At 45.6% G+C, this 11,492-nt stretch overlaps 1 protein-coding gene across 1 annotated transcript in view; it reads left to right on the top strand.

The window, feature by feature from the left end:
* Nucleotides 1-11,148, top strand: part of LOC307085956 (BMP/retinoic acid-inducible neural-specific protein 3-like) — a gene marked incomplete at both ends in the record, with an annotated part of 15,058 nt that extends 3,910 nt beyond the window's left edge. Inside the window, 6 exons of the mRNA XM_079750911.1 lie at nt 2,699-2,901; nt 3,629-3,843; nt 5,706-5,811; nt 6,488-6,724; nt 7,788-8,010; nt 9,951-11,148. Coding sequence (XP_079607037.1) covers nt 2,699-2,901; nt 3,629-3,843; nt 5,706-5,811; nt 6,488-6,724; nt 7,788-8,010; nt 9,951-11,148 — 2,182 coding nt within the window. The remainder of the gene's footprint in view (nt 1-2,698; nt 2,902-3,628; nt 3,844-5,705; nt 5,812-6,487; nt 6,725-7,787; nt 8,011-9,950) is intronic.
* Between the last annotated feature and the right edge of the window lie 344 nt (nt 11,149-11,492).

The raw sequence follows: 11,492 nt of genomic DNA, 5'->3' as shown, positions 1-11,492 counted from the left end.
ATTTTGAATGAGGGGCTGGAGATTGTTAAATATGAAACTACATTTGGCGACCAAAATCCCTTGGTTGCAGAAAATTCAGCACCTTTGCTCGTCAGCCTGCATCAATAAGGGGACATCCCATGCGTTGAATTCGTCTGCTATGAAGAACACAAGCGCCACTTGGTATGCCATCCCCCTTGTTGACGAGAAGTTCACCTGTGTCCGCCTTGACGTGAGGGGAACTTGACGTGATTGTGATGAATTCCGCCGGATCTTCTCAAGTCTCGTTAATGAATGCGGTCCAATGCAGACGCTCTGAAACTCACCTACCATATTAAACCAATAACGGTACAGGATGTGGATAGTGACGGACACCATGTCAGACCAATAAAGAAAACAGGAAATGGATGGTGACACTGTACCAGACAGCCTGTCCCCCATAGTCACAGCATCGGCAGGTGATTAGATGCTCACCTCTTGGCTGCTGTAGGACAGTTCCTTTCATCATGTTGATGCTGGTGACTGAGCTTCAGGCTCCACAGCCCTCATGCCTCATGCATCGTCTCTCCGTTGAGTCTCTCCGGCCCTCTTCTGTTTTTGATGATGGCGGCGTTAATGACGCACTCAACATACTGCCGGTCCTGATTCTCCCCAATTATTTTCCTGCTGATGTTTTTTTTGGGGAGTCTCGTGCCAGTGATTTGAGTGCCTCCCATGAGAGCTGTGGAGAGGGTACGTGGAATCAGAGTGTGTCAATGACAAGAGGATGGGGATGAGAGAGATACAGGGAAGGAACAAAGATGGATAGATAACAGAGAGAAAGAGAGTTAGAGTCAGTAGGAAAGAAACAGTCACAGATTGGGAATAAGACAGAAAGAGATAGAGAGAGAGAGAGAGAGAGAGAGAGAGAGAGAGAGAGAGAGAGAGAGAGAGAGAGAGCCCATGTGTGCCCGAAATGTTCCCATAATGGCTCCCAGAGGTCTGAAGGCAGTGTTCATTTTGACGTGTGCAAGAAGATGGCAGAGATTTGAAGAGCAGAATCGTGACATGGCCTCACCATTAGCTGAGGTCAAACAAGACCTCTGGAGATTGGTTGGTTCACAAGTTGTGGTTACATTTGCATTAATGTCATTTTATGACATAACACAAGTCATGTAACTGCACAGTTTGGTCAGGCTGAGGGGTTAAGGTTCGGGAATATGCACAACAGTGAGTTCCACACGGGGGGTAGAGTGAGGGTGGAGGGTCTTAGCCAACACACCCTTAGAATGATGAAGCACGATGAGCAACTCTGATGTGAATCACATTGTGGCCACCCTCCCATCATCTAGCAACATGAATTTAAATAAGAAAATTACCGTAGTAATTGCAGTTCGATTACTTTTGGTAAAATTAACAATATCTAGGCCATTTGCTATAATGTCCGCTGAGAAAGACGATGAAAATTACCCCTACACACGAGACAATTTGATAGACTACAACTACACAACCATCGATCACAGCAGCATGCTAAGATATGCCTCTGAGTTTAAGCTTTTGTCGGGCTATTTAAAAAACTAGTCAGCGACTGGAAAATGATGGAAAAATAGTGTACTGTGGATACTTGTTTACAGTTAGTACCATTAGCATAGCTTATATAGATCTATCCACTGTCACACTAATTCACACTAATTAGACTGAAACGTGATACCTAATGTGGTTATTGATCTTCATTAGCCGGTTAGCTAAACAAACTTGAACCTCGTCATTTTATTGGCTGAGATGGGCATAGTTTTATCTGTAGTTATTGTGCCTGTCACCTGTCACTCACTGAGAAGACTAATCAGATGGATGGTAACATCCCAACAAGTTATAAAGTAAATGATCTTTTGGTTGTTTTATTTGCTGATTAACTCATGTCACCATTCACAGCATGTCTTAGTAGAAAAAGGCCAGGTTTTTTGTCATGCGCTGCAGATATTTGAACACTACTGTAAAGCATTACCCAAGATGTAAAAACAAGAAGTATTGTATGAAAACATATAAAACATAATGACACAACTTATTGCATGTATTTATCCTTGCCGTAGAATATAGAGAGGGTTGGCTCCTTAAAGGTTTCTTGAAAACTCGCCGTGCCCAGCAGTTTACGGTCATTAAGCAGTCTGATGTATTCAGAGATCACAACATGCTGCGGTTTAATCTCTTAAACACCAAAAAATCCCCCCTTGAAAGTGAGAAGATAACAATGCCGCTTAATCCAAATTTGAGTTTAGGAAAATCCACCGACAGTCACAAGAAGCATTCTCAACCTAAATGTCTCACGAAACCCTTTGAAGTGATGACGCCTCGGCTGCCTGATTCACATGTGCAGCACAACACGCTTGTATATATGTTAACATTCCGGGCATGAATTCCAAAAATTGCATACACAAAATGCCGCATTTTAATTGCTGATGAGTTCAAGGGGTTGATATCTTATTTGAACCCACCGATTCTATCTAGTCCTCCCTATAATGAGGAGACGTCCCCTTGGGAGATGAATTCGGTCAAACAACAGGTTGGTTGTTCTCCTCCTAACATGTATCATCAGCATGTGAGACATAAGGCGGGGGGAAAGGTTCCGCCTCCTGCGGCGCTTTGCATATCAGCTATGAATCCCCAGTCTCCTTCAGGTCGTGTTTTACTCATGTGTGTTCATTTGCATGTGTGCGTGTGTGGGGCTGTTGATTCCTCACAGGGAGTTTGGTCGATGGAAGGTCAACAGCCTGGCGGTGGAGAAGCCGGGCGTCTCTGCGGTCCGGGGGTCTCCCGCGCCGCCCCTCGACCCTGAGTTCGCGCAGGCAATCCGCCGGCTGGGTCGGCGGCCAAGCCTCCAGGCCATCACCGACAACATCATCAGGAAGTACGGGACGCACTTCATCCTCTCAGCGACGCTCGGAGGTACAGCGCGCACACTCTCAGCATTTGCTTGTGTTTCTTTTGTATGTGTGTATGTTTGTGTGTGTTTCTTGTTTGTCTTTGTGTGTGTGTGTGTATTTATGTATGTATGTGTGTGTCTATGTTTCTTCGTGTGTGTGTGTATCTTTGTATGTGTGTGTTCATGTGTTCGTTATTTTGTGTGTGTTTGTGTGTGTGTGTGTGTGTGTGTGTGTGTGTGTGTGTGTGACTCACATGGTATGAATCATACTCATTGTATCCAGACATTAATTGGATGGTTAATTAGACTGAAAAAGGTTAGCTCAAGGCTTCAAAGAAGCCACTATCTTTCTTTAGCTTGTGTCTTTTACAGACAACATTGGGAGGTTCACTTAGCTCATTTTGATTTCAACATTGCGCATTTTAATGACCACATTTAAATGTCGCAATGACTACTGAATCCTGAATCCCGCCTCGGTACACTTCCCTTTCTTGCAGCTCTTAAAGTTGTCCCAGGGGGTATGTCGCCTTTTGCTATTAATTATTAAGCGACAAGTAAAAGATTGTTTAAGAGAGCCTGATTATCTGCCCTAAGTCATCTCATTACCGCTAAGGAGTTTGACTGATTGAAACCGTCTAATCACACGCTTCCGCGCCGGTCGCGCTGCAGCACTGCAGCACCGCCGCGCCGGGCTAACCCCCAGTGCGCTAACCGGGCCTCGGCGGCTGCTGCTCTCTACCATCCACCTAGGGGAGGAGTCTCTGACCATATTCGTGGACAAGAGGAAACTGAGCCAGGAGCCTTCGTCGGCAGGAAGTGAGTTCGTCGGCGGTGGGCACGGGGTCAACGCCACCGGTCCCGTTACCCTGGAGACCTTGTATCAGCTGGCCGCCTCCTACTTTACGGACAGAGAGAGCACCTTGCGCAGGCTGCACCACCTCCAGATCGCATCCACCGCCATACGGGTACGTGAGGGCAGGGTGGAGGTGTTTGCTCTGAGGACTTCAGGCAGTGCTCATGCTGCAGAACGGGAGGTCATATTTTCCAGATAAAATGGGCATGAGAGTACGGCTGTCCCAATGTGTAGCATTTATTTGGTAGTTGTGCACTAGCAGGTTTTTAAATCACAATATAATGTTCTCTATCTTCATACCTCAAGAGGCTTCTCCTGCAGACTATTGAAACTAAATGTTCTGCTCAATAACACCAGACAAAGGGTGTTTTGTACATGGGGGGAATCAGCTTGCCTCACTTCATGAACTGCAGAGTTTCTGGTGTGAAAGGAGGCAGAGGGAGAAGTGGAACAGAAAAGTAGTTTGCTCGTCCTATTTCATCTCTTTTATCGCTCGACACCCATTTTAGAGTGCACGCATTAGTCACTTTGAGGGGGATACCTGGATGCTGTACTAAATAGCCAGTGATCGGGACAAGTGTTCGCACCCAGCCAAGAGTGTGTTCCTACAGTTTAGGGCCATGCATCAAAATGATGGATTTGTAATATTATTCCATTAATTTCTGAGCAAGCTTGGCTTCCAGTCATTAGCGGTGTTGCTGTCTGTGTGCGTTTATGTGTGTGTGTGTGTGTGTGTGTGTGTGTGTGTGTGTGTGTGTGTGTGTGTGTGTGTGTGTTTGTGTTTGTGTGTCCATGTGTGCACGTGTGCACGCATGTGTGTATTTGAGCAAGGGCGTAGGAACCGGGGGGGGCGTAGGGGACGTGTCCCCTCCAATATCGGAGACAGGCGCATTTGTCCCACCTAAAAATTATACCGGATCTGTCAGGTTTCCGATATGTGTCCCCCCCCAATGTTAAACTCATTCCTACGCCCCTGTATTTGAGGAAAGAGTTTAAAACGATTGGAGAGGGAAGAGGAAAAGAAAAGGATTCTATATCCGTTAATGTAAATTATTACAAGGGTCTTCTCAATGCCGTGGAACGCTCCGTTCACTTGCATGGGCCCTTCACAACGTCCGGCGGTGAATTATATTTGATAATTATATTTGATAATTCACCGTTGCTAGGTATAAATGACCGCTGTCAAGGAAAACAAAAGATTTTTTGCCTCTAATGACGTCTTTGGTATCACTCCTCAAGTAGTCCGGTAACTTGTCAACCCCAGCATCTTCGGTTGCTAAGCGACGTCAACGTCTTTGGCGGACTATTTCTCTGCTGATCAACACTACGAATGCTGGTAACGAATAAATTGTAAAAAAGACACACCATGTGAAGTTTTTTTTTTTGTTTTGGCAAGTAGCCGTGTAATAAGCGGGATAATGTATAGAACGTCGCCAGCGTTCTATACATTATCCCTTACATAACCACCTGTTATTTAGATGATAATTCAATAAAACACGAGCCAATCAGTTGAAGTCCAAACTGAAATCATTAAGGATATTTAAGGCAGTGGATTTAGATTTTGTTCTAAGTTTTGATCTGACCACATTAATCCACCTCAGCACACAAGCATTTCTAATGACCCAGCTCATGAGGGTTCCTTTGGACTGATTGCATCCAATATTAAAATGGACTTTGAATCATAATTCCTTCGGTAGGTGTACTTGTTGAGACCTTTTAGATTACTTCTTTCCTGATATATCCTTGATGAGATGGTTAGAGGTAAATGTTTGAAGGAATAATTTCATACACTGCCGTTTATATCTATACATATGCCGTATAGATCTAAGAATTGATTTTGGTTACGAATACACCACTTGGACTCTGGCTTTGCATTTGCATTGGATTTATTGCACAAGTGTGGATACCATATGTAATGCTACAGATGCCAGCAGCAAAACCATTACCAAAACATTTGAAATATTTTGCTCTTAGGTGACCGAAACAAGAACGGGGCCTCTTGGATGTAGTAACTATGACAACCTGGATACGGTGAGCTCGGTGCTGGTGCACAGTCCGGAAAACAAGGTTCTGCTTCAAGGTACACTTAAAGTTCTAAAGTGCAGGAGGGAAACACAGTCAATTTACTTTGTATGCCTTTCTGAGCTGCGGCAAAAGAACAACAAAACCCTCTTGTTCATATAAATGACTGCGGTAACAGAGAGACACTCAGGGCCCCTGGTTTTGACACTGAGATATAGATACACCACACTTTTCAAAACAACAATAATGCTATTTTATTTACGGGTAGTGTAGAAAGTCATTGCAGCATTGTAATATTATTTTTTTGTTTGTATGCGATATACATTTTTATGCTTTTCACCAATAATTTATCTAAGGTTGTTTTTATGTCTCTACAGGTTTATAATAAGAAAATAATATCTTAGCTCTATGCTTGCATTGCATTGTTACATTTGTAGTACATGTATCGAATCATAACCTGATGTATCTTCTCACATGCATCATCATCATCATAGGTTGGCTAGGTTTGATCCACAAAGTCTGCAGCGACATGGTGGATGAAACTGGGAAGACTGGGAAAGTGTTCAGTTATGGAGATGATACGGCATTATTCATGTCTTTCGCCTAATGGCTTAAGCCACATCGCTGAATTTGTCAAGGGCATCAGTCATATTAACATGTTTTGTAGAGAAAAGCTGTCTAGAAATAACGTTGAATTAGATGAAGTAAGACCCAGTTGAATTCCCGTCCATCAGGGATGCAGATGGTCCTCCCACCGTACCTGAGAGGGCGCTTTATCCAGGCTGCCCTCAACTACATCGGCTGCAAGTCCAGAGGCCAGTTCGTGTGCCGGGCCAGTGACTGCTGGTGTCAGTGCAGCGCGGCCTTCCCCCAGTGTAACTGTCCCCTGGGGGACCTGCAGGCCCTGGAGGCCAGCCTGAGGGGAATCAGGGACGCCTGGACCCTCAGCAACCTGGAGTTCCAGCAATCTGGTGGGTCCATGATGGGGATCTCGATGCACATCGCTCAATGTGTCTGTGCGGTGATTTTACACTTGTTTTGGCTTTGAACATCGTTACATGTTTAATATTGGTTAGTTTAGTAATGTGACTAACTGACTTTGAAGGGTGGCTGAGAAAGCGCACAATAAAATTAGAACAACTTGACAGGGTGCAAAGTAGCTCAGGGTTAGTTGGCATTTAGGAGGTGCACTGAGGTAGGGCTTTTAACAGAAAGTATTCCCAACAAAGGACATTCTAAGAATAATAATAATAAAAAGTAATAATAATCATTGAGTTTATATAGCGCTTTACGGTGAGGGGGGGACGTCACTAAAAACCACCCTCAAAAATGTTGGGGACCACCATCCAGCTTTGTAAGGCCAAAAAAAGCAACATCTTTGGCTTTCACTTTCTTTAGTACACAGACCTGCTGTGAAATAGTGCATTCAATTGTTTTGGCTTTAGTTCAATAAAACTTGAGAACACTTAGAATTTTCTTGTTGATATGACGGTTTAAGTCTCTTCTTCCACATTTCCACTAGTCATGGCAGGTCCTTGCAGGGATACAATACAGTTTAAATGCCACTCTGTCATATCAAATTGAATCAAATTCAATAAGGGTTAGGGTTTTAATAAAATGGTTGGTAACACATTGAGTTTTGTGTCAAAATAAGAAACCTCATTGAGACAGCACATCAAAAGTATGGATGATTTTCTATTTTCTAATATTAAACCTATTACCACAGTTCTCCCTCTTGTTTGGAGTGCATGAAAGTCACTCATCTCTAATTAAGCGCGTTGTGAACAGTCTATCTCGTGCCAGAAGCGAAAGGCAGCAAAGCTTTGTTCTCCCTCCTGGTGGAAATCGGCAAACCTAGAAATTGAAAATTAATAACGATGGCATGTTGTAATTATTTATTCATCATATTGATCCTATTACATTTTCCAGGGCAAACAAACCAACAAAGAAATTGACAGATTTTTGGATAACACTCAGCGGCTTCTAGCCGGAAACTTTACTTATTCATGTTCATTCTTTCTTCCCTGAAACTAGACGAGTTCCAAGCCTTTGTGGGAAACTTGCCAGCCCATCATGCTGTAAACACTACGGTGGTGGAGCAGTTGTGGAGGATGAATGCTGGCCTACTGCAGCGCTACAGACACCTCAAGGCTAGCAGCGATCAGCTATTTAGTAAAGCGAGGCGTGCGGCTAACAAGCTCTTCAGCCTCAGCAAGAGGTGCCGAAAGCAGCCCAGAATAGTCATTCAGAGGGAGAGGTAAGATACCCACGTGGGAGAGAGAACTCCAAGCTGAATGTAGTCACAGAAATGCTTAATGTCTGTCAAAGAATGTTCTGTGTGAGTGAGTCTTGCTAACGAGGGAAAACGGAAAAAGACACAACAAGAATACAAGGAGAAATAAAATAATAAAGACAGTTGATGTGCAAATATATAGGATGCTTTGTTGTTGTCAGTCCGGCATGTTTAACAGCCTCCTCTTCTCTAGATAACTTGAGGGGAGTGCAAGTAGTCCAAAACGTCACCAGAAGAAAACAACTCCTAATATGACAGAGAATGCCCCCTTATTAGAATACACCGCCAGAGTAGTTGGATTAGATGAGGTGAAAGGTCTGTCTGACACACCAAGGATAAAGCCTTTAACCGGGACCGACTGGCTGGCTAGTCTGGCTGCCCTAAGGGCGCAATCAGACAGCCCAGTCAAAACATTTTATTTATCCATCATTTTTTAACTATACACAACTTCTTAGCTCGGGGCTCGTCAAGACCGTATAACACACATTCACACTTTCTTCCATTTTGGACTGTGGGCTGCCACAGGTTCATGCTAAATCTTTTATGGAAACTGACAGAAACACCTGAGAAAAAAAGCTGTGTTTTTCCAGTGCACAATCAAATGACATCTTATACCATCTTATATGTATTTTTGATTAACATTGTATTTGATTAACTAAAGGGATTTTGAGAGCAGTTTTGATTGATGAATCTTTTGGGATTTTCGTATCTTGTTATATATTATGATCTGTATTTATTTGAAAACATTTCATTGCTTAAAATGCACAAAATACTTGAAACAACCGACACAGCAAATGAACAAGCAGAAATATGAATAAGAACAAACATGAGTGTGTGTGCACAAGCTCAGGCACTAAACATCCACCCATCTGTGTCACTCTACGAGAATTCAGAAGATACAGATTTAGTATTTTATATTGTTTTGGTTCTGCTTAGCTATAGAGTCTGGCATTTCATTGCAGGCACACTTACTGTTATAGTCAGGACATTTAATTATAAATAAAACCTTATATTATGTCAAAAGATGAGGGAGAAATGCCTATACTGTACGCGGTATGTACTACAATGAAGTCCTTTATGAAATGCATTTATACAAAGTAACTTGCAGTCAATTTATGTCATTAGTGAGCTTTGCGCTATATAAATCTTCTCTATAAATCTGCTACATAAATAAAGTTGACCAGACTCGACTTTGTACGAGCCATATTTAAGAAAGCTGAAAGAATATGGTTTATAGAATTATTGTATTATTTTACACATTTAGCTTAATTTTTAATTAGTCAGCAACATTAAGGTATTGCATATTTAGCAATCACAGCCGTTCTAATATTCAGTATGACAGCACGACCGTCAGTGTCTTGCTGCTTTTAAACAACTGTTCTAAAAGAACCATTCATGAGGTAACCATAATAAGTGACAACAGATTATTATTTATTTGATCACTTATTTTCCTTCGTCCACATAAATTGTTCCACGACTGGACTGGGACTGGACTGGTGCAAAAAATGCTTTTCTTGCACTCATATATTCACAATTTGTGCGAATATATTAGCTGTATATTTGTAGAATATGCCAGCTATGACAGTTAGGATTTAAAAATATATATAGCACCATTGATGTTGATTGACTGCAGTGTTACACATTTATTGTAACATTGGAGAATTGTTTTGGTTGGAGACTCATTGGTTCTTGTGGGCATATCCGGTGTAGACTTCTAACAAGATGACACTATATACGCAGGAAGGAAATTCGATATTTTGCCCAAAGGTTGACTGGAAACATTTGTCTTTGAACCCAGAACCTTTCTGCAGCCTGACCACGACGCCATCTTGCCCCGCTTTCCTTCAGCACAGAAGTGTTTCAACACCCACCCCAAAACTGCTGTTGTGTGCCTGTTCCCCCAGGTCTCTGCGCTACTGGCTGAACCACGTGCTGTCCCTGCTGTACTGCAGCCAGAACAACCAGGTGGGGGTGTACAGCGAGGCCAGCCACAGCTGCTCCTGCCCCCAACCCCACCAGCCCTCCTCCTGCCAGGGCCCCGTCCCATGCTCCCTGGGCGAGGGTCCCCTGTGCGCCTCCTGCTCGGCCGAGAACCGCACGCGCTGCTCGGCCTGCAACGCCGGCTTCACCCTGGCCCAGGGCACGTGCCGGCCGGCGGTGCCCGACCCCACGGAGCCCTGCCTGGGCCTGGAGAGCGACCGCGACCTGCAGGACCTGGAGCTGCGCTACCTGCTGCAGCGCGGCGACCCCCACATCGCGCTCCGCGGCGTGTTCGTCAGCAACGACGTGCGCCTCGACGCCTGGTTCGACCCGTCGTGGAGGAAACGCATGCTGCTCACGCTCAAGAGCAACCGGGTCAAGTCCAACCGGGTGCACGTGCTCCTGGGCCTGGCCGTCACGGTGTGCCTCAGCCGCAACAGCACCGTGGAGCCCGCCTTCTCCCTGTTCGTCAACCCCTTCGGCGGCAGCCACTCGGAGAGCTGGACCGTGCCCGTCGGCCAGCACGGCTACCCCGACTGGGAGCGCACCCGGCTGGAGACGCCGTCGGACTGCTACAACTGGACGCTGACCCTGGGGAACCGCTGGAAGAGCTTCTTTGAGACGGTGCACTTCTACCTGCGGAGCCGGGCCAGGGAGGCCGGGATGGCGGGGACCTCGGCCGCCGGGACCCCCGCCGGAGGGGCCAGTGGGGCGGAGGTCGGGGACGGTGCCGTGAATGGGACATCCGGAGGGGCCAGTGGGGCGGCGACGGAGCCCCCGGGCGGCGGCGCCATGGGCTACATGAAGGTCAAGAGCATGCAGTTGCTGGGGTACAGCGTGCACTTCGACCCAGAGGCCATCCAGGACCTGGTCCTGCAGATAGACTACCCGTACACCCAGGGCTCCCAGGATTCGGCCCTGCAGCAGCTGGTGGAGCTCAGGTTCAGGGTGAACCGCCTGTCCCCGCCGGGAGGGCTGCACGCCGACCTGTTCTCCTGCCTGCTCCGCCACAGACTCAAGCTGTCGGCCGCCGACGTGGCCAGGATCCTCTCGGCCCTGCAGGTGTACCGCGCCAGGCAGCCCGGCTACGTGGAGTACGAGCCCACCAAACTCTGTAGCTAGGGGCCTCAGTGCCGCGCGCCCATGTCTGTTGTTTTTGTATCGTTGTTAAAGTGGAACCATCAGGCTCAGCTATTTTCTAATGTAAGAGGGTACTGCCTAATACACACGGTGTGAAAAAAAAATTCCCTGTCTGCAACATCGACTATCCGAGAAAGATTGGTCCAATGTTTTCCCCCTGTAGCATTGGCTCCTCAGAAGGCTGTGGCATAGCCTGAACCCTTCTGTTCAGCTGGCTCCATCTGTGTCCCCACTGTGTGTTTTCTGTAAGTATACTGTGCAATTAAACTGGATGTTGTTTTTATCACTCACAAGTTATAGCAGCGACTCATTGTAGATTTTCAATT

Source organism: Pollachius pollachius (assembly GCF_949987615.1).
Source record: "Pollachius pollachius genome assembly, chromosome: 14".
In the NCBI taxonomy this organism is placed as follows: domain Eukaryota; kingdom Metazoa; phylum Chordata; class Actinopteri; order Gadiformes; family Gadidae; genus Pollachius; species Pollachius pollachius.
The sequence above is the reverse complement of the archived record's forward strand: the minus strand, read 5'-3'. Positions and strand labels throughout refer to the sequence as shown.